The sequence below is a fragment of the Rhinolophus sinicus genome, chromosome 18 (assembly GCF_057876585.1).
Source record: "Rhinolophus sinicus isolate RSI-liver-muscle chromosome 18, RSI-T2T, whole genome shotgun sequence".
NCBI classification, from domain to species: domain Eukaryota; kingdom Metazoa; phylum Chordata; class Mammalia; order Chiroptera; family Rhinolophidae; genus Rhinolophus; species Rhinolophus sinicus.
Genome location: NC_142518.1, coordinates 16,229,449 through 16,255,303, shown reverse-complemented (window position 1 = coordinate 16,255,303; position 25,855 = coordinate 16,229,449). Strand labels below are relative to the sequence as shown.

At 40.7% G+C, this 25,855-nt stretch overlaps 1 protein-coding gene across 3 annotated transcripts in view; it reads left to right on the top strand.

Moving 5' to 3' along the window:
• Positions 1–25,471, top strand: part of ACOT9 (acyl-CoA thioesterase 9) — a 53,889-nt gene extending 28,418 nt beyond the window's left edge. For all 3 annotated transcript variants that reach the window (XM_088794908.1, XM_088794907.1, XM_019713794.3), the window contains 14 exons: positions 4,450–4,547; positions 6,605–6,650; positions 8,607–8,777; positions 9,037–9,074; positions 12,638–12,721; positions 13,103–13,206; positions 17,530–17,603; positions 20,679–20,746; positions 21,233–21,344; positions 21,506–21,596; positions 21,765–21,850; positions 22,551–22,638; positions 22,791–22,941; positions 23,378–25,471. In XM_088794908.1, the coding sequence (XP_088651034.1) occupies positions 8,623–8,777; positions 9,037–9,074; positions 12,638–12,721; positions 13,103–13,206; positions 17,530–17,603; positions 20,679–20,746; positions 21,233–21,344; positions 21,506–21,596; positions 21,765–21,850; positions 22,551–22,638; positions 22,791–22,941; positions 23,378–23,466 (1,140 nt within the window). In that variant the 5' untranslated portion in view covers positions 4,450–4,547; positions 6,605–6,650; positions 8,607–8,622 and the 3' untranslated portion in view covers positions 23,467–25,471. The remainder of the gene's footprint in view (positions 1–4,449; positions 4,548–6,604; positions 6,651–8,606; positions 8,778–9,036; positions 9,075–12,637; positions 12,722–13,102; positions 13,207–17,529; positions 17,604–20,678; positions 20,747–21,232; positions 21,345–21,505; positions 21,597–21,764; positions 21,851–22,550; positions 22,639–22,790; positions 22,942–23,377) is intronic.
• The last annotated feature ends 384 nt before the right edge of the window (positions 25,472–25,855 follow it).

Below are 25,855 nucleotides of genomic sequence, written 5' to 3'. Positions count from 1 at the left end.
GGCTTTTAGCTCCGACCAGCTGAGCCACCAGGCTGGCCCAGGAAACCTTTCTTGACTCTCCTCTCTGCCAATTTGGAAGTCCTTTTCTTTACACTGAACTCCCATTAACTTGCGTTCCTTTCTTGTGAGTCCTACTAAGCCTTAAGCAGGTACTCCATTAGTGTCTAATGAAAGAGTTCACTGTATTCAGACAGTGAATACAGACTGTCTGAGATGATTAGGTTATTTGACTGATGGGCAATCTTTTTTTTTTTTTTTTTTTAATTAAATTTATTGAGGTGACAATTGTTAGTAAAATTACATAGATTTCAGGTGTACAATTCTGTATTACATCATCTATAAATCCCGTTGTGTGTTCATCACCCAGAGTCAGTTCTCCTTCCATCACCATATATTCGATCCCCCTTACCCTCATCTCCCACCCCCCACCCCCCACCCCCCTTACCCTCTGACAACCACCAAACCATTGTCTGTGTCTATGAGTTTCTGTTTCTCATTTGTTTGTCTTGTTCTTTTGTTGTTTTGGTTTATATACCACATATCAGTGAAATCACATGGTTCTCTGCTTTTTCTGTCTGACTTATTTCGCTTAGCATCATACTCTCAAGATCCATCCATGTTGTCACAAATGTTCCTATATCATCTTTTCTTACCACCGAATAGTATTCCATTGTGTATATATACCACAACTTCTTCATCCATTCATCTATCGAAGGATATTTTGGTTGTTTCCATGTCTTGGCCACCGTAAACAAAGCTGCAATGAACATTGGAGCACACGTGTCTTTATCTCTAAATGTTTTCAGATTTTTTGGGTAGATACCCAGGAGAGGGATTGCTGGGTCATATGGCAATTCTATTCGTAATTTTTTGAGGAACCTCCACACCGCCTTCCATAACGGCTGCACCAGTCTGCATTCCCACCAACAGTGTATGAGTGTTCCTTTTTCTCCACATGATGGGCAATCTTTGTAGCTTCTTTTTTTCCCCGACTCACAAAAGAGTCACCTGAATTTGTGTAGTTTCTAAATTGAGGCATTACCTCAGAGTGGAGGGCATGAATGCCATTGCTTGTTATTGTACTGAAAACTCTTCCCAGACAGCCACCCTCGGCTTGGGACCCAGAACAGAGCTAAAGCACTTCTGTTCACACATTCAGGTGACTTCTATGACTCCCTAGGCACGCCATGGAGAGATTGGGCTCCTTTTAGTGGAAAGGTTCAGTCATGGAGTCCTAGGGCCCCAGTGTCCCAAAAGCCTCTTGACAGTTTCTTGTAAAGGCCTAGGGATTTTGCTGTAAAACTCCTGAGGGCTTATCAGGGAATAAGCCAGCCAGTCTGAGGTACTGAGGTGTTGGGTAGTGATTAAATCAATCATTCTGCTCTCTCCACCTCAATGCTGCATATATAAAGGGAAGTAGTGGAGATTGTGAAAAGAGCAGCAGTGTGTGTGTGTGTGTGTGTGTGTGTGTGTGTGTGTGTGTGTGTGTATGGGAGTGGGATCAAAAGAACTGGCACTGGGGAAAAGTCATATGATTTCTTTGGGCCTCAATTTCTTCAGGAGGTTGGTTTGAATCAGAAGTTTTTAAATATGGGGGCCCATGGGGGTGTCAAAAGGGAGTAGTCTATGAACCTTCTGGAATAATACATGCCATTTTGTGCATTAGTAAAATGAACCCCGCCCTCTTGTATGAGGGTCCACAGTTTTCATCAGATTATCAGTAGATAGGATACCAAGTTGTAATGAAGTTATCCTAAGCTGAATGTTCACAAGTTAATAGAAATTTATTATACCAATAGATATTAGTATAGTCAACAATTTTTTAAATGCATTCAAATTATGCCTTTGTTATGTTGCAAGGATATATTTCTCAATTTCTTAAGGCTGTATGCAAAGAACAAGGCTGCATGACCATAATTTTCCAAATAGTCAGGCCTCAGTGTTTCTCTATATTCATCAACTCTCTTCTTTACTATCTCCATTTGATTCTCTATTCAGAGATAGTCTAGCATAGTACCTAGCTTATTATGTTTTCTCAATTTCTGGTACTTACTTTTTGACTTTCAGGGGAGACTTTGAAAAAGCATGACTTTCTGGAATAGTAATACCTAATGTGTTTTGAGGACTTGTCAGTGAATTAGGCATGCCACTAAGGCTTTATTTAACATGTGTGAATGTCTTTCTCCTTATGACAATCGTATGAGATAGGTGCTATTATTATCCCCATTTTACAGATGCAGAAACTGAAGCTCAGAGGTTAGATAACTTGTCCAAGGTCACTCAGCTAGCAAAGAACATGGTCAGAATCTTAACCTCTGTACTATACTGCGTCTCACTCAGGCAGGATGGGATGGTTTTCATCACTCTTAAGAAAATGCTGTTTCTTAGGGTAACAAAACAGAAATGCTTGTATATATGTGTATTTACCCAAGTTATATAGCTCTTGTTAGTTTGTGATGAGTATTCAAAATATTTAGCAACTCAGAGTCAGGTCTCATTCCTTATATTGGGAGCATATACTGCAATTGCTAATTAATATATTGAGGGCATGATTGTTATTTTCTCTTTCAGCTAATAATAGCAATGGAAAACATTAACTTTTTCCAGTGTGCTTTTTAAAACCAGTATGTTCAGTTGTGGAATGCTAGTTTCTAAATGGCAGAATGAAGAACTACATACCCTATTTCCTTCAGTAAGGGATTTGAACCTCCAGAAAATATATAACATGACATAGTGAGGAAAAAAAAAAAAGAAAATTCAGATCCTGTTTTGAGAAAATGCAAATGAGAAGGTCAAGAACAAGAAGACTGAAATGTTAATATACATTTAAAAGTACAGAAATGGAAAATTTATAGTGAAAAAATAAATCCAAAATATGTAAGGTAGAGGCTTGTTAGCTTTGTGTTTGAAGAATAAACACAAAACCAAAACCCCGAAACTCCAAACACTCCAGCAAGCATTCTGGTCTTCGTGGACCAGCAGGGATAGTGTCACAGCCAGTGTGATGACTTAAAGGAGCTAAACTGGCCAGTGAGTATGTGCTCATATTTATGTGTTCTGTGCAGTTAGATTTGTTGATTTGGTGAAAGAAGAAGGATTTGTTCTAGCAGCATAAGTGTCAAGACTACATGTAGATGTTATCAAATATTTTGACTGAGAGACTTTCCCTAAAGGCTATAATTCAGAAGAGAAATCTATAGTAAAGTTGGGCTCTAAAGAAAATTAAAAATATACTTTGGGGGGGAGTAGTCATCACTTGTCCCTGTATTAGGTAGTAAGAATTTACTAGTAACTTGAGTTGGAATGCTCAACAGTATTTAGGGTTCGTGACCTCTTCAGTGCCTTGCCTTGTTGTTTTTTTTAATTTATTTTTTAAATTTATTGGGGTGACAATTGTTAGTAAAATTACATAGATTTGAAGTGTACAATTCTGTATTATATCATCTATAAATCCCATTGTGTGTTCACCACCCAGAGTCAGTTCTCCTTCCATCACCATATATTTGATCCCCCTTGCCCTCATCTCCCACCCCCCACCCCCCTTACCCTCTGGTGCCTTGCCTTTTTCAGTTGTGCTTTCAACAGGTCAGTTTGCCAGTCCCTGATATTATATGTGTGTTATCCTTGATATGATAGTGTATGGTTAGGAGTAAACACTTAAAGCAATAGTGAATGAAAAATCAACTGAAATAACTTATTTTGGAAAAATAGGTTAAGCACATTTGGATAAATAGCTTTTATTTCATTGGGGATTAGGAAATTTCTGCCTCAGTCCAATAAATACTCTCTTTGAGTCTGGAAAGGGTTAATTCTGTTTTCAAAGTTGATTGACTTATAATTGGGTTTAACTTGTTAATTGAGGAAATACGGTGTGATAATAAAGAACAAAATAAATATTCATAATTAATTTACTCAGCTGTTTACCAAATCGATTCTGGGCTTCTGAAGCTAATAAAATAGAAAGAGCAAGAATAAGTCCATTAAAGCTGGTTGCTATTTTTTATTTACTTTGTACTTAGTTACCTAATTGGTCTCTGCTCTTAAGAAATGTTTACTTTAGTTGGAGAGATAATTTATGATGTAGCCTCATATGCAAATACGCATACACTTGAGAAACACATACCAGACCCCTACAAGACAATGCACTACAGTACAGTCATGCGCCACTTGATGGGGATAATTCTGAGAAATGCATCGTTAGGTGCTCTGTCGATGGTGCGCACATTGTAGAGTGCACTTATCCCTCAATGGCCTACTGCACACCTAGGCTGTATGGTATACCACTGTCATATGTGCGGTCTGTCATGGACTGAAACGTCCCATGCGGGGCATGACTGCGTGCTAAAGATGTGGGACTGCCAAGTACTCTGGGAGGAGGCGCAGGTCTTTGGGGTTGCCACGGAAGAAGCCATGGAATGTACTCTAAGTGTGTTCTTTCTTGTTTTGTAGGCTCTGTACCTTGAGAAAGGGGCTGCTTACTCCTGTCCGAGGACTGATTCAAGGATCGCAGAATCCCAAGAAAGAGAGTGTCCTCCATGTTTATGAAGGCAAGCATGGATGTTTGCTTTTTAGGTCCATGTGGTGAAAACCCCTGTGTTATTTGCAAGGTGTATAAATAGATAGTTTAGGGAAAATGAGGCATACTAAAGGTAGATCTTTCATAAACTTGTCATTTATAAAATGACTCAGATGGCTGTGGGTAGAGATCACATTCAGAATTTGAGCTTTGGTTCCTGGGAATGTTGGGGACTGAGCTCTTTTAGTTAAATGATTTCCACTTCCTGTGTGCAGGTACTGAACGGGAAGGCATGGAAAAAAGAAATCTAATGCATAAGAGGCGCTTCAGTTGTACCAACTAAACACTCCTCGTCTACAATTTTGTTAGAGGGACCCTGTTTAATCCATGCTTAATTGAAGTGAATTTCAGTTACTAATCTGATATGCAAACTATGAATTTCTTTATCAATTTAGGAGTATTTATTATAATTATAATTAAAAGGGCCCAAATAACTATATATATATATATATATATATATATATATATATATATATATATATATATATATAAATATATAAATATAATTAGGAATTCTTCACTCTTAGCCCTCAGCACTGGCCTTTCTTCTTACACTGACTAAACCAATAATAATTATTTTGTGTCAGTGAGCATCAGCGGTCTGCGTACTGTTCTGGGTACTTTCTGTCCATTCTTTTAGTCAAGGAACTCAGGAGGAAAACAAAACAGAAATAAGACTAATTTACTAATGGCTGTTTTTGTAGTTATCTATGATTTAATTGCAGTTAGAGTTTGCACCAAATTTATGGTTTGATAGAAAAATCAACCTTTTTTTCCATGAAACTTAATGTACATATTAATCTAACCATATTTGGTTTTGATTGGTTATTGAATGACCAAGGATTGCTATAGTTAATATCCTATAACTGGAATATATATTTTAAAATGCTAGGAAAAAAACATATGAACTCAGCACATTATTTGAAGCCCTCTAGACTTATTTTTTAGTTTTGAATTACTACTGCTTATCTAATTTATTTTCCCTTTATCCAAATAGCACGTTCACCTATATACGTGAATCATGGTGCGTGGGGTAATTAGCATCAACTAAGTGTTTAATTTTTTTTTTTGCACTAAATTCTTCTGCTTCTGGGCAGTGGGCATTAACTAAAATTCCCTTCCCTTTACTTCTGCCTCCCCCCTCTCCAGTTCAAGCTGTTGCTTCTCAGTCTAGCGGTGTAGCTGTGTAGGACACAGCTCCCTGGCCCATGCTGGTATTATGAGCCTTGCGCTCCTTCCCGCTGAGGCAGTTGACCTCTCACAGCAGCTCACACCAGCTCTTGCCGCTGCCCATGGCGGCACACGGTAGCCCACAGCAGCCGGTGGTAGCCCACGGCAGCTCACGCCAACCTCCGGCTGCTCAGGGCAGCCCAGCTCCAGGGAGAGCTGTTGTTCACAATCTTAGCTGTAGAAGACGCAGCTCACTGGCCCATGTGGGAATCGAACTGGTGGCCTTCTGCGTTAGGAGCGTGGCGCTCCAACCACCTGAGCCACTGGGCCGGCCTGCATTAACTAAAATTAAATGGCATTTTTTGCTGTTCCTTGATTTATGTCTTTGCTTCATTTTTCTGGCTGAAGCTTTTCTAACAATTGGGATAATATAAATATATGATAAATCAATAGAATGATACTCAGATTTGGATATTATTGTTAGTCCCTGAACTAAGTAATTTGATCTGCCTATAAGAAGATAGGTGAGGATTCCAATCATAGTATCTCCATCATAGAAAGACTCCTACTGACACTGATACAGTCCCATCCCTTTTTTGTTTGTTTATATAAACCCTAGTGATTGGTTCAGGGTATTCCTTTCTGCATTGAGGAGACAAAAGTTGTTTCAGGTTTTCAGGAAGCAGAGGCCTGATCCCTTCCTTCATCTGAGCTGTTTTTGTGACATTAAATGGAAATTCATGGCTCTTGAAAGCTTTTGAGTGCATGAATCACTTTTCATAGTTCTTGAGCTTGTTGCCATATCCAGTTCTCATATTTCTTTGTTTTCACGGGATGACGTCTTTATTTTTGTTTCAGTTCGAGATAAGTTGCGGGAGATAGTAGGAGCATCCACAAACTGGAGGTAAGCACTCTTGTGTGTTCATTCATTCTTTCATCCCTAAAGTGGGATGCTTGGTTGTATTTAGGTTCCGTTGATGGTCCCATGGTAGGGATGGGAGGGCCCTGTGTTCGGAAATGGGTTGAGAGGTTTTTTTACTTGAGGGAGAAGATCAACATTCAAACATATTCATCAGTTGATATATCGTCTCATAAAATAATGTGATTTACACATGCTCTACATTTTTCAAAGTGCATTCAGGTATATTACTTCACTGATGCTCAACGAAACTTGTGACATGCTTTTGGCATATGTTCCTACCCCTTTTTTACATTTGCTGAAACTGAAACTCACATTGAACGATTAAGTATCAAGGTCTGGGACTTGAACCCAAGTTTCCTGGTTTTTCTGTTTCATGCAGCCTGACTCCTTTATTGCTTCTTGTCAGTTCACAATTAACCAGGTTCCCATACAGTCTTTCTCTTTCATTCAGTATTTCCCTGCTGTAAAATACGATAATATCCCTCTTGGTGCGTAGAATTTTGAGGCTAAAATGAGATAAAAAGAAAAAGCACAAATGATCACTAGACATACAATAATCTATTATTGGTATAGAAATGATCTAATGACTTATTCTTAACTCTTTATATGAAAATTTCAATTTACTGAAAAATAGAAAAAAAGAATACCTATGTCCCATCCTGACTGGATACTTATTAATACATACTTTCCCAGATTTGCCAATATACATATATTGGCTGAATTATTTCTAAGTAAATTATACGTAGGTATCATGACACTTTTGCATCTCCAATAAATAAGTACGTACATTCTTCTATGTAATAAAATCAGCAGTCATTTATCTCCAACAAACAAGACGTTGTCTTACATAATGAAATTGACAGTAATTCCCTAATAGTATATTACTCCTCCATAGTCAGAATTCCTCAACTGTTCCTCGAATGTCTTTTGTAGCTTTTTTGAAAACACCAGGATCCAATAAAGAATTGCATATTGCATTCGATGGTTACGATTCTTTAGCCTTCCCTAATCTAGGATAATAGACATTTATCCCTCCCTCCCTTTAAAAAAATTTTTAAATTTAATTAGTTAATTAATTAATTTTATCCCCATGAGCTTGACTTTAAAGAGGCCAAGCTTGTGGAATGGTCCACCTTCTTCATTTACCTGGTGCCATTTAACTTGTTTCTATCTCCCATATATTTTTTGTAGGCTAAACCTTTCTGGCAACAGTAAATACTTCATAAGTGAAGCTTAGAAAGACATCTTAATGATATTGTCAACAATTTAGTACTCTATCCCCTTGTTTGTCTCTTCTATTCACCTTAATCATCTCTTCCTTTTCTCTCTCCTTCTCATGTTTTCTTCCTCTTTACCTTTTGCTCTGCCTTCATACTTCTTTTAGACATACTCCATTTTTCCTCCTCTGTCTCTCCTGAAATTGAAGGCAGAGAGAGAGATAGAGCTGGGGCACAGTGAATACGAGAACTGTCAAGGTGAGAAATGGGAATATGGAGTTCAGTGGCCATGTCGCTGTTTAGCTCATTTTTATCATATATACACATTATGTATATATCATATCTAGCTACATATTGATCGATCGATATGCTACACACACACACTCACACACACACACACAGTTCTATTGCCAAATTTTTAATTTGACTTCAAATATTCTATTACTTCAGTACATTTATTGATGAGTGTGAATGTATTCTTCATTTGGGTATATCTATTCTACTTATAAGTATGTTGTTTTTATCTACTAGCCTAAGAAATTCTAACAGAAATTTTTAATTTCATCAAGTGGCAGGTGGGAAGGGAGGGAGGAAGAGGAGATGAGGTAGGTCCAGACCTTCTCTTTCCTCCTTTGATGGTGCCTGACTGGCCTGTATGTCACTGGAATGAAAGGAGAGCACTGCCCCCATGTTTCATGAAGCTTCCGTCCTTTCTTCTCAGAGACCATGTGAAAGCAATGGAAGAAAGAAAATTGCTTCACAGTTTTTTGGCTAAGTCACAGGAGGGACTGCCACCTAGGAGAATGAAAGACAGTTACATCGAAGTTCTCTTGCCTTTGGGTAGTCAGCCTGCATTACGAGAGAAGTATTTGACTTTTCAGAACACCATAAGGTAACACAGCACTATTTTTATTTGTGTTATTTGTTTTTATTTTACTTCTTTTTTTAGTGCAACTTTGAGATATAATTCATACACCACCATTCACCTATTTAAAGTGTACAATTCTGTGGTTTTTAGTATATTCAGAGAGTTGTGCAACCATCATCTCAGTTAATTTAAGAACATTTTCATCATCCCAAAGTGTGTTATTTCTTTTTAAAGGGCAATCATCATGGTTTTTCATTTAATCCCATTTTTCTTTATTTCACAGATTTGGCAGGATTCTTGAGGATCTTGACAGCTTAGGAGGTACTGGTATTATTTTAGTGTTTCTAAATAGACACTTAACAGCTATACATTGAGTCCCATGGCTAGAAAGGGCTCCTTTATTCTTTAACGGCACAGATGAGGGTATTTTGAAAGACCAGAAAAAGGAGTGTGTTCACTGCCTCTGAATTGTCATAATACTTTTTTCCCCAAAAATGTAGTTTCCTATTTAACAGAGTTATAATCTGATTAATTCTTCTTTTTAACAACTTTTTTAGAAGTCTTAAATTTACAGAAAAGTTGCAAATAAGCATAAGGAATTGTTCTTCCCTGAATCATGTGAGAGACTGTTGCTGATATGTACATCACCCCCAAATATTTTCATGTCTGTTGCCTACCAACAAGGACATTCTCCTGTATAACCACAATACAACCATCACAATCAGGAAATGAACACTGTCTAACCCTCAGACCCCATTCAACTTTGGCCAGTGGGCCTTTACAGCAGAAGGATCCAGTTCTGAATTATACATTGCATTTAGTTGTTGTATCAGGAATAGTTGCTCAGTCTTTCTCTGACTTTCATGTCCTTGACACGTTTGAAGACTATAGGCCAGTTCTTTTGTGGAATTTCTCTCAATTTGGATTTGTTTGATGCTCCCCCAATATTAGATTCGGGACATGCATCTTTAGCAGGAATGTCACAGAAGGAATGCTGTGTTCTTATTGCATCCTATCAAGTGGTGCATAATTCTAATGTGTCCCATTACTGTGATTCCTTGATGAAAGTGGTGTCTTTCAGGCTTCTTCACTGTAAAGTTACTTTTTCCCCCTTTGTAACTAATAAGTACCTTGTAAGGAGGTACTCTGAGACCTTGTAAATATCCCATTCCTCATCAGATTTTCAATTTATTCCCTTAAAATCTACAGGGACTCAAGGATTCCTATTTTATTGAATGGGTTATAATATGTTACTATCATCTATTTTGATGCCCAAATTGTGCCAGGACTGTCCCACTCCCTTCAAGCTGGCTTCTGTGTGTGTTTTTTTTTTCTGATGTGTCCTCATCATTCTTTGAGCACTTCCTCACTTTCTGGCACAGTTCTAGGCTCATTTGCACTTTCACTGCCCCAGTTCTGGAATCAGCCAAATCTTTAAGGGGCCCTGGTTCTTTTAAATGGAGAATGGTACTTAGAAACCAAGACCAGGTTGCTGGAAGTGGTCATTGCTGCTGGAGTATGACTGCTCCCATGCCTTTTCAGTGGACGAGCTGGGGGAATATATGCACATACACGTACATTTACCTCTGTGCTTATCTATCAGTCTGTTTGTGAAAACCATGGGTTCATACTGACAGTTCCCGTTCCGCACCGCAGGTTCATTCTTACCTACTCCCCTTTTCTGTTTACAATTCCCTTCTTCCGCTGGCTCCATTATCCTTCACACATTTACGTACCACCTCTAATACATCGCCACCCCTAGCCTCTCATGGACGCGCCCCTTGCCTCACTGGGGTTCGAGCCCATGCCAGGTCCCCTTCTGCAGGTCACCCCCCAAATTGTGCCCAGGCTGCACCATGCTGGGCTGTAGCTCTTCTTGCCTCTCTCCATTTCCTCCTGATCTCACTTGGACTTCAGTAGCCCACTCTGGGCCACCTTGCTTGCTCCTACCTAATGACTTCTGGCCTGAACTGTTGGGAAAGGGTTTAAAGAAAGGCTCCTAAAAACTTTAAAAATAGATGTAAGTCCATTGTTAGGCTTACAACTAGTAGCTACTTTTCTCTTCAGATTAAATAAACCTGGTTTAAAATTCTTATTGGCCTTTTGAAAAGAATTATACACACACACACAAATATTTGACTTTGGTTTATTTAGGTGTCCCTACCCCTTTTTTCCTGTTTACCTCCTGCTCATCGCCAATCCCTTCCACCTGTTTACTTAAGTCTATTCCTTCCATTTCTTCAAGGAACTTGCCTTATCACCTATGCTTTCTCACTCAGGCCTTTCCTAAACTTCGCTTTTCCTTCAACTTATAAATGTATTCAAGTCTCTTCCATTTAAAATGAAACAGGTCAGATCCCCTTCCCTTGTAACAACACTCTCCAACTGTCTTTCTCCCTCACTTCAGAGCTAATTTTCTGGAAAGAATTAGAAAAAACTATTTGCTCTCATTGCCTCTGTATCCTGACCTCCTGTTATTTCCCAGCCTGCCATGTTCTGGCTTCTACTCCTCGTGCCATTGAACTGCTGTTGCCAAGATCTCCATTGGCCTCATATAGTATGATCTACTGGGTGCTTTTCCAGGCGTACCCAGCCCCTTTGCAGCTCCTAGTATTGTCAGACTTACTCTTGGGCTTTGGTGCCATTTCCTCCCGCCTCGCTGGCTGTTCCTTCCTAGTCTCCTGTGTAGGCTTCTTGTTCTCTATTGATCCCTTAAATGTCAGTTATCCCTAGGGTTTTGTCTTCTGCCCTATTTTTGTTATCTGAATATTCTCTAGAAATAATCTAATGTACTCCCCGTGCTTTAGTTGCTATCAGTATGTGGAATATTTAGGAAGGTACATTTCCTGGCCTGCTTTTCTGAGTTCTAGACCAATTTGTCCTCCTGCCTACTGGACGTCTTCATTTGGGTGGGCCATAGGCTTCTCAAATTCAGCATGTTGAAAACAGGCCACTCCGCTCTGCCTGTATTCTCTTTTTCAGCGAATGGTATATCATCTTCACTCAGGCAAGCTGGAAACCTGAGATGAGTCAAATCTTGTCAAGTCTCCCTTCTTGTTCGCTCTTGGATCTTTTCATTTCTACTGTTAGTGCCATAGGTCAGATGCATATGGTTTCTTTTTGGGGTACCTCAAAGGCTTTTAAATGGAATTGCTTGCCTTTAGCCTTTCTTTTCCCTAGTACGTCCTTTAACAGGGCACAGATGGAAGGATTTATTGTCACTCAACAAATGTTTAGTGAGCACAGACCCGGTCCTGAGAGTTGACAATACCAATCTGAATGAATCATGGGGAGGCAGGGACGCCATTAAACACAGAAGTGTGATACCACTTTCAATGAGGTGACATTTGTGAGGTGCATTAGAACATGCTTGGCACCTACAAATTCCTGTGAAAATATGGAAAGTGTGCAGATGACCACAGGGTAGTGGAGCAGCCCAGGGTACTACGGGAAAGGGATACTCTGAGCAAAATAATTGCTTCATGATTAGGAATGATTCAGGAGGAAAACAGGTGGCTGTGAGTCACCTGTGATTTGTTTCTCTTTTCTGAAGGTGTTTGATGCTTCCAGACTCAGTGCTGGGATCTTTTTCTGATTTAGGCACTGTGTCTCTGTGGCGTGGTGACAAGCCACCTGCTGGGTCTGGACTTGGGGCTTCGGTTTCCTCACCAAATCCAAAATTGAGCGGGCAGTCGGCTGAGAGGATTCCCAGATGTCTTCAATGTATAGAAGTCTTGGGTCCTAGGATAAGACCACTAAAGGAACATGGGGGAGTGGGTCTTCAAAACAAGATAAGACTTTTTATGGGTTACAGGGAGTAAATTATCAATGTTGAGAAATAATTTTGCTTTTCCTTGATTTGGTTCTCTTCTCTTTTCCTACAGTTCTTATTTGCTACATGCACAACAAAATTCCTTCAGCTAATATGTCTCCTTTATCGGTAGTTACAGCCTTGGTGGACAAGATTGGTAAGCGATCCTGTTTTCTACGCACACTTAGAATTCTTAATAATTACAAGATATTATTGAGATTAGAGGAAATATTTTCCTTTTGTGAGGCAATGTTTATGTACATATGCATATGAAAATGTCTATAATGACATATACCAAGATATTTATTATAATTGTTTTTGGTTTTGCATGGTTCCAGTTTTATTTTTTATAGTCTGTGCCTTGTCTCCATTTTTCAAAAAGACACGAATTTCTTTTGTATGTCAAAAAAGTCATTTTTAGTTTTGAAGACAAAAAAGAAATGTTGTAGAATTTGCCACAATTTCAGCCAAATTGTCCATTTACAGTACAGAAAATTTTGGGTATGGTTTGGACTCAAATTGATTTTCTGTTTTGCAGATATGTGTAAGAGTTGCTTAAGCCCAGAACAGGATATCAAATTCAGTGGCCATGTTAGCTGGGTTGGGAAGACATCCATGGAAGTGAAGATGCAAATGTTCCAGGTATGTATGTGCCCATAGATTGCCCCCTTGTTCCAACATATCTCGCTGAAAGGAAAGCTTATTTACCTATCTGTCCACAGACAGGTTTATAGCTCACCCCTTCCAGAAAAAAATACAGATGGTGGGTTATTACTATCTTTTTCCTGGACAAAGACTGACACATTATTTGGTGTTTATGTTTAGTGCTTATTAATTTCAAATCACATACAGCTTCATGTTAAGGTCCTTGTTTCTGATCTTACCCCGGAGAATTTCACAAAAGTCTATGAGTGATGTTAGGCTTGAGTGGGTCACTGTGTTAGTTTCCTGGGGCTGCTGTAACAAAGTACCACAAAGCAGGTGGCTTCAAACAACAGAAATTAATAGTCTCAGTTTGGAGGTTAGAAGTCCAAAATCAAGGTCTCGGCAGGATCATGCTCCCTGTAAAACCTGTAGGGGAGAACTCTTCTTTGCTATCCTAGCTTCTGAGGGTTTGCTGCCAACCCTTGGCATTCCTTGCCTTGTAGCTGTAACACTTCAATTTCTGCCACCATTGTCACATGGCATTTTCCCCTTGTGTGTCTGTGTCTCTTCTTATAAGGGCATCGATAATATTGGATTGGAGCCCACCCTACTCCACTATGACCTCATCTTAACTGATTATATCTGCAACAATCCTATTTCCAAATAAAGTCACGTTGATAGGTACTTAAGGTTGGGACCCACATATCTTTTGGGGGGACACAGTTCAACCCAGAAGTCATTTAGTCTAGTACAGCAGTTAGGAACAGCCCCGCTAATGAGCAAAACACAGAATAGCTGTTATAAAGAAATGAAGAAATCTTGACAAGACACAGTACCTCAAAGAGGATAATAGCACAGAAATAATTCAGAGTATGTCCAAGATACCATTATGAAAACTTACTAGAATGACTTATTCATTTATGCCAGCATATTCAGTAGACCTATTCTTCAGATACACTTCTTCTGTCAAGGAATTATGAAGTGTTTCATCTTTTGGAAAAAGTCTGAAGCTTGCTCTGCAGTAATTAAAGTTATTTGTCAAAATAGTTAGGTAGTTTTTTATTTGGTGCTATATGTAAGCAGGTGGATTCTTTAGCTTCCATGTTGCTGTAACTGACAGTACCACTGTTTTTAAAACAAAACACAAAGTTGATGGGATGCTGCTATGATGTGTCCATATTCTTTTTTTATCTTCACGGTTGATTCCTAGCCTGCTCAGTGCCGTGCACAGCAGATTTCTGGCATAGGACCAGCTTTCTAGGGAATCTTGACAATTTGAATCTTGGACAAGTAGTCCTGTGAAAAAGAGTCACAGGACTTATTGGAAGGAAAGAGCCAGTGAGAATCAGCGTTAGGCATGTACAATCTTGGTTCTAAATTTGCATTTCTCATTAGCCATTTTACCTAATAACTCATACTCGACTGATCCTTTCTATTCCAGGGAGGGAGCTTGGTGATAGGTGTGCTGACTCTGGTTTGGGTGCACGTAGGTTCGAATCCCAGTCTTGCTGTTTAGTAGCCATGTGACTGTGGGTAAATCACCTTGTCTGAGCCTCTGTTTTCTGAAGTGCAACATGGAAACAGTAATAGTACCACCTTTGATGGTGTGGTAAGGGTGAAAGGAAAAGCAGCCCACCCATATGTGGTAGCTGGTACATTGCCCATCACACAGTAACCGCTAATCAAATGTTGGAATAATGTTCATTTATTATCGTTACTATGGAGATGGGCCCAAATCTCTATTTTGGGCTTGACCTTTGGACCTATCTTTCCGAGTACCTGTTATATTCCCCCATGTGTGCTCTTGCTACCTCTAGTCCAGTGTGTTTCAAACTGAGTTCATCAGCTTCCTTTCCAATCTCGATCTTCCTCCAGTTTCTCTTTGCCAGCCGCCTGGTTTCCCAGCTCCAAACCTTTGTGACAGCTGTAATTTTTCCCTTTCCTGTGCAGCCCTTGCCAAGTCAGGCAAAGTCACCACCCTCAGCAACTCGCCAGAGTTCTTTCTTCTTCCCCTTGGCCCTGTATTTCATTCAAGCCCTCACTGCCTCTTGAGTTCATACTGTCTTTTAATTAGTCTAGTCTGCCTGCCGCTAGCCTGTTCTCGCTGTTAATTTTACATGTTTTTGCCAAAGAGATCTTCCAAAGCCGATCTTAAATCACATCACTCTCCTTCTCAAAAATCTTCAGTGGCCGTTATCTGTGGGTGAAAATGTAAACTCCTTTGACTAGTTAGGATCCCAGGTGCTCCGTCAATTAGTTCCAACCGACCTTCCTCCCGACACATTTATATACCTTCTTAGAGTTCACTGCCGGACACTTTGAGCATCCCACGAGCAGGGAGGCATTCGCCTTTGCATTCCTGACCCTTGGCACTAGTAGGTGTTCACTATAAGAAACGATAATTTAAACAGGAAGGGAGTGGAGGCGTATCATTGCTTACACTTTCCCCTTTGCCTGCAACCCTTGTGTTCTGGCCCTGCTTGTCCAAGTGTTCCACCTGTGCTTCTGGATCACTCCCTGCTCGAATCCTTCCCCATCCTCCCTCCTCATAGTACTTGTTCCTTCCCGTGATGCCTTTCTCAGTATCCTTTCTCTGACCTGCTAAGCTCTGCTCCACAGGCATGTGAACATGTTTTCTCTTCTACTAGACTATGTGCTCCTCCCCAATGGGATCTGGATGAGATTCACCTAGCCCACTTCCTGAGTCCACTCATTTAACGTTCACCTAGCAATTTGGGCCAGGTATATAGCTGCGAGCAAAACACAGTTCCATCCTCCTGGAGTTTACATCCTAGTACTGCTCAATCAGACATCAGGCAGTCATTGGTTAGGTACCTGCTCTCTGCCAGTCTTTGTGCTAAGTGCTTGGGCTACAAATGGGAATGAAAATGGTCTTTGTCCTCAAGGAACTCATGGTGCAGTAGGGAGGCAGCCACATAAATAAGTGATTATGCTATGGTGTGTTAAGGACCGTGTTTCCTCGAAAATAAGACCGGGTTTTATATTAATTTTTGCTCCAAAAGATGCATTAGAGCTGATTGTCCGGCTAGGTCTTATTTTGGGGGTAACACAGTATTACACAGCATTTCTCAGCAGGGACAGTATTGGCACTGTATGTGGGAAAATTGCTTTGTAGGACTGTCCTCTGCATTGTGAGGTGTTAGCTCCTTGATTACCCCCACCCTGCTAGTCATGTCCCCCAAGTCATGTGACCACGCAAACCAGCCCTTCACATTTCCAAATGCCCCCTCCAGGGGTGGTATCCGCCTCTCTTGTGTTGAGAACTGCTGTCAGGAGATGGCTTTGTTTCCATTAGCTGGCAAAGAAAGGCGGGAAGGATGAGCTCTGCCTTGGGCGTTGGGCAGGGGCAGTGGCCAAGAGGAGTGTTTGGGTGAATGCAGCTAGAGGAAAGCATGAGGCAAAGAGATGGGGGGCAGGTGTTCGACAGTGGGGTCCATTCCGGGACCGCCATGTTGTTAGCATGGCTGGGGAGAAGGGTGCAGGCGGGAGTGTTTGTGCGCCTCTGGAGAGGAATATGGGCTGTGTGGTGAGGGCCTTATATACTAACCAACAGGCTTAGAGCAGATGCTGGAAGAAAGTCAAGGGCCAAGGTGATAGGACCTGCACAGGCAGTGGTGATGAGGACGGAAGTGAATGCACCCTCAGGTTGTGATACGACTTCACCATACGACCATGCTGGAAGTACAGACTTTAGGGGAGAAAGAAATACCTTCAAACCTCAAAGTCTTGTGTGTTATAAATATTTAGCTTACTCCACAGAATTATCACTGATCTTGCCCCTTCTTGGAGCCTCTGTGCTGGGCTAAGGAAACATCCATATGTGCTGGTAGTTGGTACCGTGAAGTTCCCTGAAAAGACTAATGTCTGTGAGAGCGGTGGGGGGTCCACCTGGGTCTGTGCCTTGTGAGGACAGGTAGGCCTGAAGAAAGCCGGAATTTGGCACGATGCAGGACAGTGAAGTGAGGACGGAGAAGGTCCCTCTGTGACCTTTGCCCTTGGGTCCCATTCATGCACTACTCCTGAGCCCATAGTTTGGGTCCCCCGTACTTTGCACTGGTCTCCGTTTGGGATTTGGGGTGTCTGTCTCCTGATAGACCCCAGGCTCCTTGGTCATGCTGCCATTCCCACCCAGAGCCTAGTTCTGTGCCTGGCGACTCAGCAGCTGGTGGTTAATGAACGCGCTTCTCTTTTTCTAATTTCGGCCTTTCTCAAAGCATGCATGGTATCTGTTAGAACTGTAGTAGGTCTTCCCAGGAAATGCGTTTTTTACATCTGCATTTTCTTTCCTTTGTTCCTTAGTCACATGGCAATGACTTTAGTCCTGTTTTGGATGCAACATTTGTAATGGTGGCTCGTGATTCTGAAAATAAAGGGTAATTGCTGTTTTTTCCTAATTCTTTATTTTGAAAAATTTCAAAGATACATAAAACTGGAGAGAAGACTATAATGAATGTCCATGTACCCATCACCTGAACTTAAGAGTTTTAACATTTTTGCCATATTTGCTTCATCTGTTTTTTTAAAGTGTACTATTTTCTTTATAATATTTTAAAACAAATCCCAGACATAATGACATTTTACCTCTAAATACTTTAATGTTGACATCTCTTTAAAAATGAAGGTATTTTCTTACATTACCATTAGCACACCTAACAAAAATACTAGTAAATCCTTAATATATTCTAATAGTTCATATTCAGTTTTCCCCAAATAGCTTTTTAATGATTTGTTCAAATTAGGATCCAAACAAGGTACACAGTGCATTTCATTTCTCTGTCTCTTAAGTCTGTTCTTTTTTTCTTTTTTTTGGTTAATAGCATTATTGAAATATAATTCACATATCATGCAGTTCACCCATTGAAAGTGTATCATTTAAAAGCTTTTGTGTATTCATAGAATTGTGTGGTCTCTTTTAAGGCTGTTTTCATCCAGAATAGTTGTATGTCTCTACTGCCCCCACATTGTTTCGTATCAACTTGTCACAAGGCCGAATCAGTTCTTCTATACAATGTTCAGCTTTCTGGATTTGTCTCATTGCTTCCTCATGGTATATTCTTTTTTTTTTTGGACTTGTTTCTCTACCCGTAGTATTTTCTGTAAACTTGAGTTCGATCTAAAGCCTTAATTAGATTCAGGGTCAACATATTTGGCTAGCGCACTTTGTAGGTGATGCTATTTATGTATCTCGTATGTCATAGTGCGTCATACCCAATGGTATGGATGTCCCAATCATAGTAATAGTAAGATTGATGTGTGAGTTCAAGTAGTGACAGACCGATCTTTCTCCTGTGAAGTGCAGTTTATCAGCTTATGATCAGTAATGCTCTGCAGCGCGGAGTGCAGTGCAGCAGGTTTCCAGACTACACTTTGTCATCCTGCGGAGCTAGCTCCCCATCAGCCTTTCTCCATGGCTCTCAGTGTCCGTGGTTTATGAGTGCTTTAATCATGTGGGGTTGTAGAGTGATTCTCAAATTCTGTCTTTCCTGGTGCGTTTATTAGCTGGAATTCTGTAAAGCAGAGATTTGCCCCTCATCACCTAGGGCAATTTGGTTTGTAAAGGAAAGTCAAGAGTAATGTTTATTCTTGCCCTTTCTTTACACATTTGCAGAATAATGAGTTGGTTCACCAGCTTTGATGACATGCTTTTTCTACTGTTTTGACTTTTTAAAAAAGTCCCATTGTGAATTTCTGGATTTTAATGTAGTAAATATATTTCAATAAATTGCAGCCATTGTTCTTGCTGCTTAGAGTCTTTGGTCAGTGGGAGCTTCTTCAAACTGGCTCCTGTGATATTTCCCCATTGGTCTTTCATACCTGCCTGCTGTCTGGCGCAATGAGATATTTTGGGCTCATTTTACACATTTCCTGCCTTAGGCATGGAGTCAGCCATTTCTTCAAGGAGTCCTGGGGTTCCTTTTAGTGGGAACCAGTATTTAGAGACCAAAATCTGGGCACCAGAACTGTATGTTGTTACTAGTTTGCCATGGTATCTAGGCCTTTTCAGTGGACAGAGCTTGGATGAATTTAGTCCTGTTTTGGATGTTGAAAAGCAAAAAGCAAACAACCTCATGAGTTTATACTGTCATTTCCAAGACAAGTTGAACCATACAGGTTGTAACTTATTTGGCTTTATACTTTATCTTTTTTCTCTTAAATTGAGTTCTTGGTTCCTAACAGCAGTTACCCCCAAGGCCTTTAATCTGAGAAAATCTAATTGTATGTGTGGGAGTAGGGGTGGAAGGGAGTGTTGCAGGATTGCCGTTTGTACAGGACAGAGTCCAGAGGCCGATGGGAAGTCTAATTTGTGTTAGGAACTCAAGTTAGGAGTCTGCAATGAGAAATCTTTTCTGCTGCATGGAAAACGGATGTGGAACACTGTATTAGACTGAAAAATACCTTGGTGCCTCCGATCTGAAGAATGCACCCAGCTCGTCTAACTCCTCCCACTAGCCCCAGCAGACCTGCTGCCCCTGGTGCCTGGCCTACGCCTCCTTTGCCAGCACTGGGGGGCATTATTTCAAGTTCCTCTCCCAGCTGATATATTTCAGTTTTCCAAGCTGCCATTTCAGATCTTTTGTTTCTATTGTTTCATCAAACTTTTGGATTCTACCATAGTGAAATACCATCATCCTTTTTGCTCAATGTATTTTAAAAAATTTGACACCTACAGAAAAGTAAAATCATGTAACAAACACCCATATACCCTTCAGTTAAATTCACCAACTAACATTTTACCACCAGCCTTATTTTCCTACCCCCTTTATAAATACATATATATATATATATATATATACACACACACAAACATATACACACATATACACATTTCCCCCCTGATTCATTTGAAAGTAAGTTTGATACTATTTTCCCCATAAATACTTCAGCGTGTATCTCTTAAGATTAAGGTAATTCTCTTACATAATCTCAATGCCTTTGTTAATATCCAAGAAATTTAACAGTGATGCAGTTATATTATCTAATACACGATCCATATTCGGACTTTGCCAGTTGTCCCTAAATTATCCTTCATAACTTCTTCCCCTGAGTCAGGATCTGATCAAGGGTCGTGTATTACAATTGTCTATCATGTTTCTTTGCAATAGTTCCCCTGCCATTTTCTGTCTTTTAAGACATTGACATTTTTGAACACTCCATGCAAGTTGTCTTATAGAATGTTCTACAACCTATTATGACTGTTATCTCATGATTAGGGTCCAGTGAAACATTTTGGCAAGTGGCTATGTCCTTTTTATAATGTGAAACTTCTAGTACAGATAAGTCTCTAACCAGAAACCTCCGCTAATTGTTCCAGAGTTCTTGTGTGAAGTAGTCAGTAAGCGTTACCCAAAACAAACAGCAAAGACTTTAAAACTAGTGGGTAATTGTTCATCTTCCATTTTTATTAGGTGATGGCACGTTTTAAACTTGTACTCTTTTCTTCACTTTAGGCCGGCATTTGTAAATCCACTCATCCCTGAAGGCCCTGAGGAAGAAGAGCTCTTTAGACAAGGAGAATGTATATTAATTTCTTTATAATAAGATAAACTTTAAAAAGCACATTGACCGTACTGTAGAGGGGAATATTCAAGAGTATGTATGGACTCCTTATACCAGTCAAATGTCTTACTCATGCCAAGAATGTATTGAAGTTAAAAATACCTTATTTTTTGTTCCACGGAGTCCATACTTTGAATGATTTTATCAGTCAGCCAATATTTATCAATTGAAGTAACTTGTTTTCTCATTTTTAATGAAATGGGACATGTATCTTAATGAAATAGCTGCTGGTCAGGGCTGTAGGTCAGGAGGATAATAAGTGGTTTCACGCTGAGCTAATGCAATTCCCACGTGAAAGTTTTATGTAGGATATATGTACAATTTCCAGTGCACTTTTTACAGTCTGGAAATACTGCCCTTGTAGAGTCCAAGGCAGCCCAGGTCAGGAACCCCAGTGCGTAGTGAGACCCTCCTGATTGTGGCTCTTTATTGTCCCTTGTTGCAGTGAACAAGGAGAGAAGGGTCGCCTTCAGCTCCATGTCATTACTGAAAATGGCTCCCAATGCTAAGGAGAGGACGACCATACATGAGATGTTTCTTAGCACGCTGGATCCAAAGTAAGTTAGGCTGCTGAGATTTCCTGTGGGAAAGCATTCAAACCTTGGCCTTCTCCAGAACTATGCTTGCCTGAACATACTGGGAATTGTTTGCAAATATTTTGCTTTTCAGCAGTGAAACCATGCCCTTAACAGGGTTTACTGAATCTCCATTTGCACAGGACTATAAGTTTTCGCAGTCGAGTTTTGCCCCCTAATGCAGTGTGGATGGAGGATTCAAAATTGAAGAGCTTGGAAGTTTGCCACCCTCAGGTACTGTGATTTAGTGAAGAATCTTCTAAATAGGTAACTAGTACTCGTGATACTCATCTAAGATTTGATACCTTTAAACTGGCCCCTGTTTTATGGCATTGTGAATTCCTTTGTTATATGAGGGTGGCCATGAGCTTGTATTTGCTAATATTTATTTATTTCGTGTAGGAGAGGAACATTTTCAATCGGATCTTTGGTGGTTTCCTTATGAGGAAAGCGTATGAACTTGGATGGGCTACTGCTTATAACTTTGGGTGAGTTCGATTTAAGGTAGTCTTCACTTCTAAGAAGCAATGTATACTGCCCAACTGAAATGAAACATTGTGGACCAGTGTGGATGTGTTGGGGAATATGTTTTGTTTTTAAATACATAGCGCACTGATACCAGTTGGGTTTGATCTTCATTTTAGAAATTGGTGCTCTGACTAGGTTAAGTTAGTACCATGTTCCCCCGAACGTAAGACCTAGCCGGACCATCAGCTCTAATGTGTCTTTTGGAGCAAAAATTAATATGGTCTTATTTTTGGGGAAACATGGTATGTTATGGACATAACTCATTTTATTGCGTTTCACTTCATTGCACTTGACAGATGTTGCCTTTTTTAATAAATTGAAGGCAAGGCCTTCCACCAGCAAAAAGATTACGACCTGCTTTATTTTGATGCTTACTTTATTGTCGCGGTGTCTGGAACTGAACCCGCAATATTTCCAAGGTATGCCAGTAAAGAGCTCCTGAGAAAAGGAGATGGTGCTATGTTGAAGGGAAAACATATAATGATTTTGGCACTTATCTCGTCATAGTGGCATCTCTTACCATTCCTCACTGGTACGATTATTTACCCTTTACTAGGTTTATTCTTTGATCATTTAAATTTAGCCTCAGCTGATTGCTAGGGGGAAAATAGAGATCATCTGAATTTTGCAGTTGACCCCTAATTCTGCCTTCCCCAACAGTGGCTCCCGACCGTTCGTAGTAGCAGTGGACGATATCATGTTTCAGAAACCTGTTGAGGTTGGATCGTTGCTGTTTCTTTCTTCCCAGGTAGGTGTGCGATGAGATAAAATACATTTTTTTTTTTATCACTAGGGCCTAGAAGAGAAGTTTTTATGTTCTAAAGCCACTGCTTCTCTTATGACTGCCTCGGTCTCCCTTCCCAATGCAATGGACTCACTCTCGTGTGTGTCATCTCTTAGGTTTGCTTTACCCAAGACAAATACATTCAAGTCCGAGTGCACAGCGAAGTGTCGTCTCTGCAGAGTAAAGAGCATACGACCACCAATGTCTTTCATTTCACGTTCATGTCGGAGAAAGACGTGCCCTTGGTTTTCCCCCGAACATATGGAGGTGAGCAGCAATGATGGCTGTCCCTAACAAAGAGAAGAACTTTTAAAGAAACTGTTCTCCTTTTCAGTTGTTGTAGGAAGAACACCGATGCTTGTTAGCTCGAGAGCATATCTTTAGGGGATTTTGCTTTGGAGGTTCTGCAGCCCTGATGGCCAGGATGCCTCACGGCTCGTAGGCAGCTGTGGCTGCTCTGCTCCCCTGGCTGTTGTCTGAAGGGCCAGTGCCAGCTGCAAGCAGCCACAGGTGGTCAAAGGAAAGGGGCAGGAGTCGAGGCCCGTCCCCAGGGACCTTGCACACCCCCTGGGCCAGTAGTGCTTGCCTGGCACTGGTTTTGCATTCTCATTGCTGTCCCAATGTTTCCGAGTAGTCTTGTGTTTGTATCATGCTTTTCTGAGGTGCTGCAAGTTTCTCCATGTTTCTCTCTCTTGTGTTTCAGAGTCCATGTTATATTTAGATGGGCAGCGGCACTTTAACTCCATGAGTGTACCGGTGGCCTTGAAAAAGGAATACCGTGTGGAGCCCTAGGGAACCCGCGCTTGTTGAAGACCAGCACCCTCAGTGACGAAGTGCCCGATGAGGGCCTGAGCACCTGTATTGGTTTTAATGGTCATTCTCATCCTCCATAGTGAAAAAGAATATAGTCAGCTTTTAGGATAATCAGAAAAGCAGCACAAGAGAGTGGCTGGGTGGGGCAGAGGGAGAGAGAGCTTTTAAATAATAAATACTTTCAAGACGGTTTATATTGTGTACCTACTATGTCGCCTCCTCTCCTGTCTGTTAAAAAATTAGGGCAGATGCCTTTTTACGCCGTTGGAACCATTCTTTGCTTATGCATATGGCAAACTATTGTTTGGAGGGCATTCTTTAAGCCTGACCTTTGCTGCAGTCCCCCTGCGTTGTCTAAATCCCATCAACCCTACATGATTCCTTTGTGTTTTGCCTGCCTCTACTTCCCAGCTTTTGTTGTTACATAGGGTAGCTGAAAAGTTGAGGTGAAGGGATTTGACGAAAGATGTGGCATTCAGAAAGATTTGTGGGAAACTAGGTCTAAAGCCATACCCAGCGGAGCTGTTCAGAGGTGTTCTAGGTGAGGGAACACAGGACTGTGTGTTCATTCTTTCACTCACCAGACAGCTCTTGACTACGCTCCGCTAAGGGCTGGGCAGGATGTATCATTAAAATACAAGAACACCAATAATAATAACAGCTGCTTGTGCTTATGGAGCATTTATCATGTGCAAGGTGGACACTGTCCTAAACATTTGACATGGATTAGCTCATTTATTTCCTTTGCCAACACGATGAGGTAGGTTCTGTCTCCCCCTCAAAGGGTTAGGTCACTCAGGAAACTGAAGCACAGAGATATTAAGTAACTTGCTCAAGGTCCCACCACTGGTAAGCGGTGGTGCTGGGATTCAGAACCAGGCCGTGTGACCAGCACGCTACTGCTTTCTGGGACTGTAGCAAGGGGCTATGTATCACAGTGTCACCTACGAATCCAAAGACAAGTATTCCATGAGTCTGCAGCCAAGACACAGCTTCTTCCCGGATGGGACGGGAAGTTGATCAAATTCAGAAAAGAAAGACCAGGCTGCATAGAAGAAAAGAGTCATCTCTGAAAAGGTGCCCCAGGAAGGATGCCGTCTTTAGTGTGGCTTCTACATCAGTGTCACAAACTTGGCTCCACCTCAGAATTAGCTGGAGTGCTTTTAAAGAAAATCCTATTCGTTTAGTATTTATCGAAATCACAGTTACTATGAACAAGCAGTTCTGGCATAGTCAGTCCGGGGCACAAACACCATTGCTGTGGAGGCGTGTGCTGTGACTCCCGGAATTCGGCCTGGGCAGCACTCTAAAGGCTTGCTAGCATCAGTCTGCATCTCCCCATGTCTTCATCTCCCTCGAGCTTACTACCAACTCGAGCTTCACTTGGCCCTTCAGCACACAATTTTGCACATCTACCTATAACCTGGTGGGGTCCCTAAGGTGCCCGACGGGAAGGGACGGGCCCTGGGAAGTTGTGTGAATATGTTAAGTGAAGTTCAGTTAAGAGACCTGCATCCTGTTGTGTAGATTATATATTATACATTTATCCATTTGTTGCTGTACACTGAAGCTTTTTCTCGAACTTTCCTTGCTATTACAGTGTCGCAGTAAATACCCTAAGTAGCTAAAACATTTAAGCCTCACATTATTTCCTTAGGAAAATTGTAGAGAAGTGACGTCTAGGACAAAATCGTACCTGTGTGTTGAAGGCTCTGAGTATGTATTTCACGTAACCCTCCAGAACAGCTGCACACATTCACTTACTCAACAGCAGTTTCCCTGAACTTTGCCAAATTTTATCCTATTCTTTTAAAAATCTTTGCCATTTCCATAGGTGAAAATTGACATTTATTGCCTCTCTTTGAATTCTACTGACATTGACCTTTAAGAAATTGCTGTCTTTTTAGTTAAATGACTTGTTTGAGTAATGTTGGATATCAGAATCTCAACCCCCATATTTGTTATCTATCAATAAAGTATTTTTTATAAGAACTAGAAGTTTTAATTTTTAATACAGGACTTTAGGAAGATGAGATAAAGCAAAACTATGAAGGATATACAGTAGGTTCTAGATACTTAGTGTTCTATACGTCTTTAAGGAAAAGCGAATTTTTAACCAGTCCCAGCATTGCTACATGTCTAGCGTGGAACTTCCTAACGTGGGTTGGATGTGGTTGGAATAGTCCGTGCCGAGATATCCCAATTTTACTTCAGGCATGTACTACCAAGTTCTCAGTTTTTGCTCAGGTATTTCTTCAATGGGCAATCTTCAAGGATGGCATCTTTAGCACTGGTTTCTTTGGAAGAGTTCACAATAGTATGCTTTGCACTGTGTTGTGCGTGCCCATGTGACCCTGTGGATCCATTT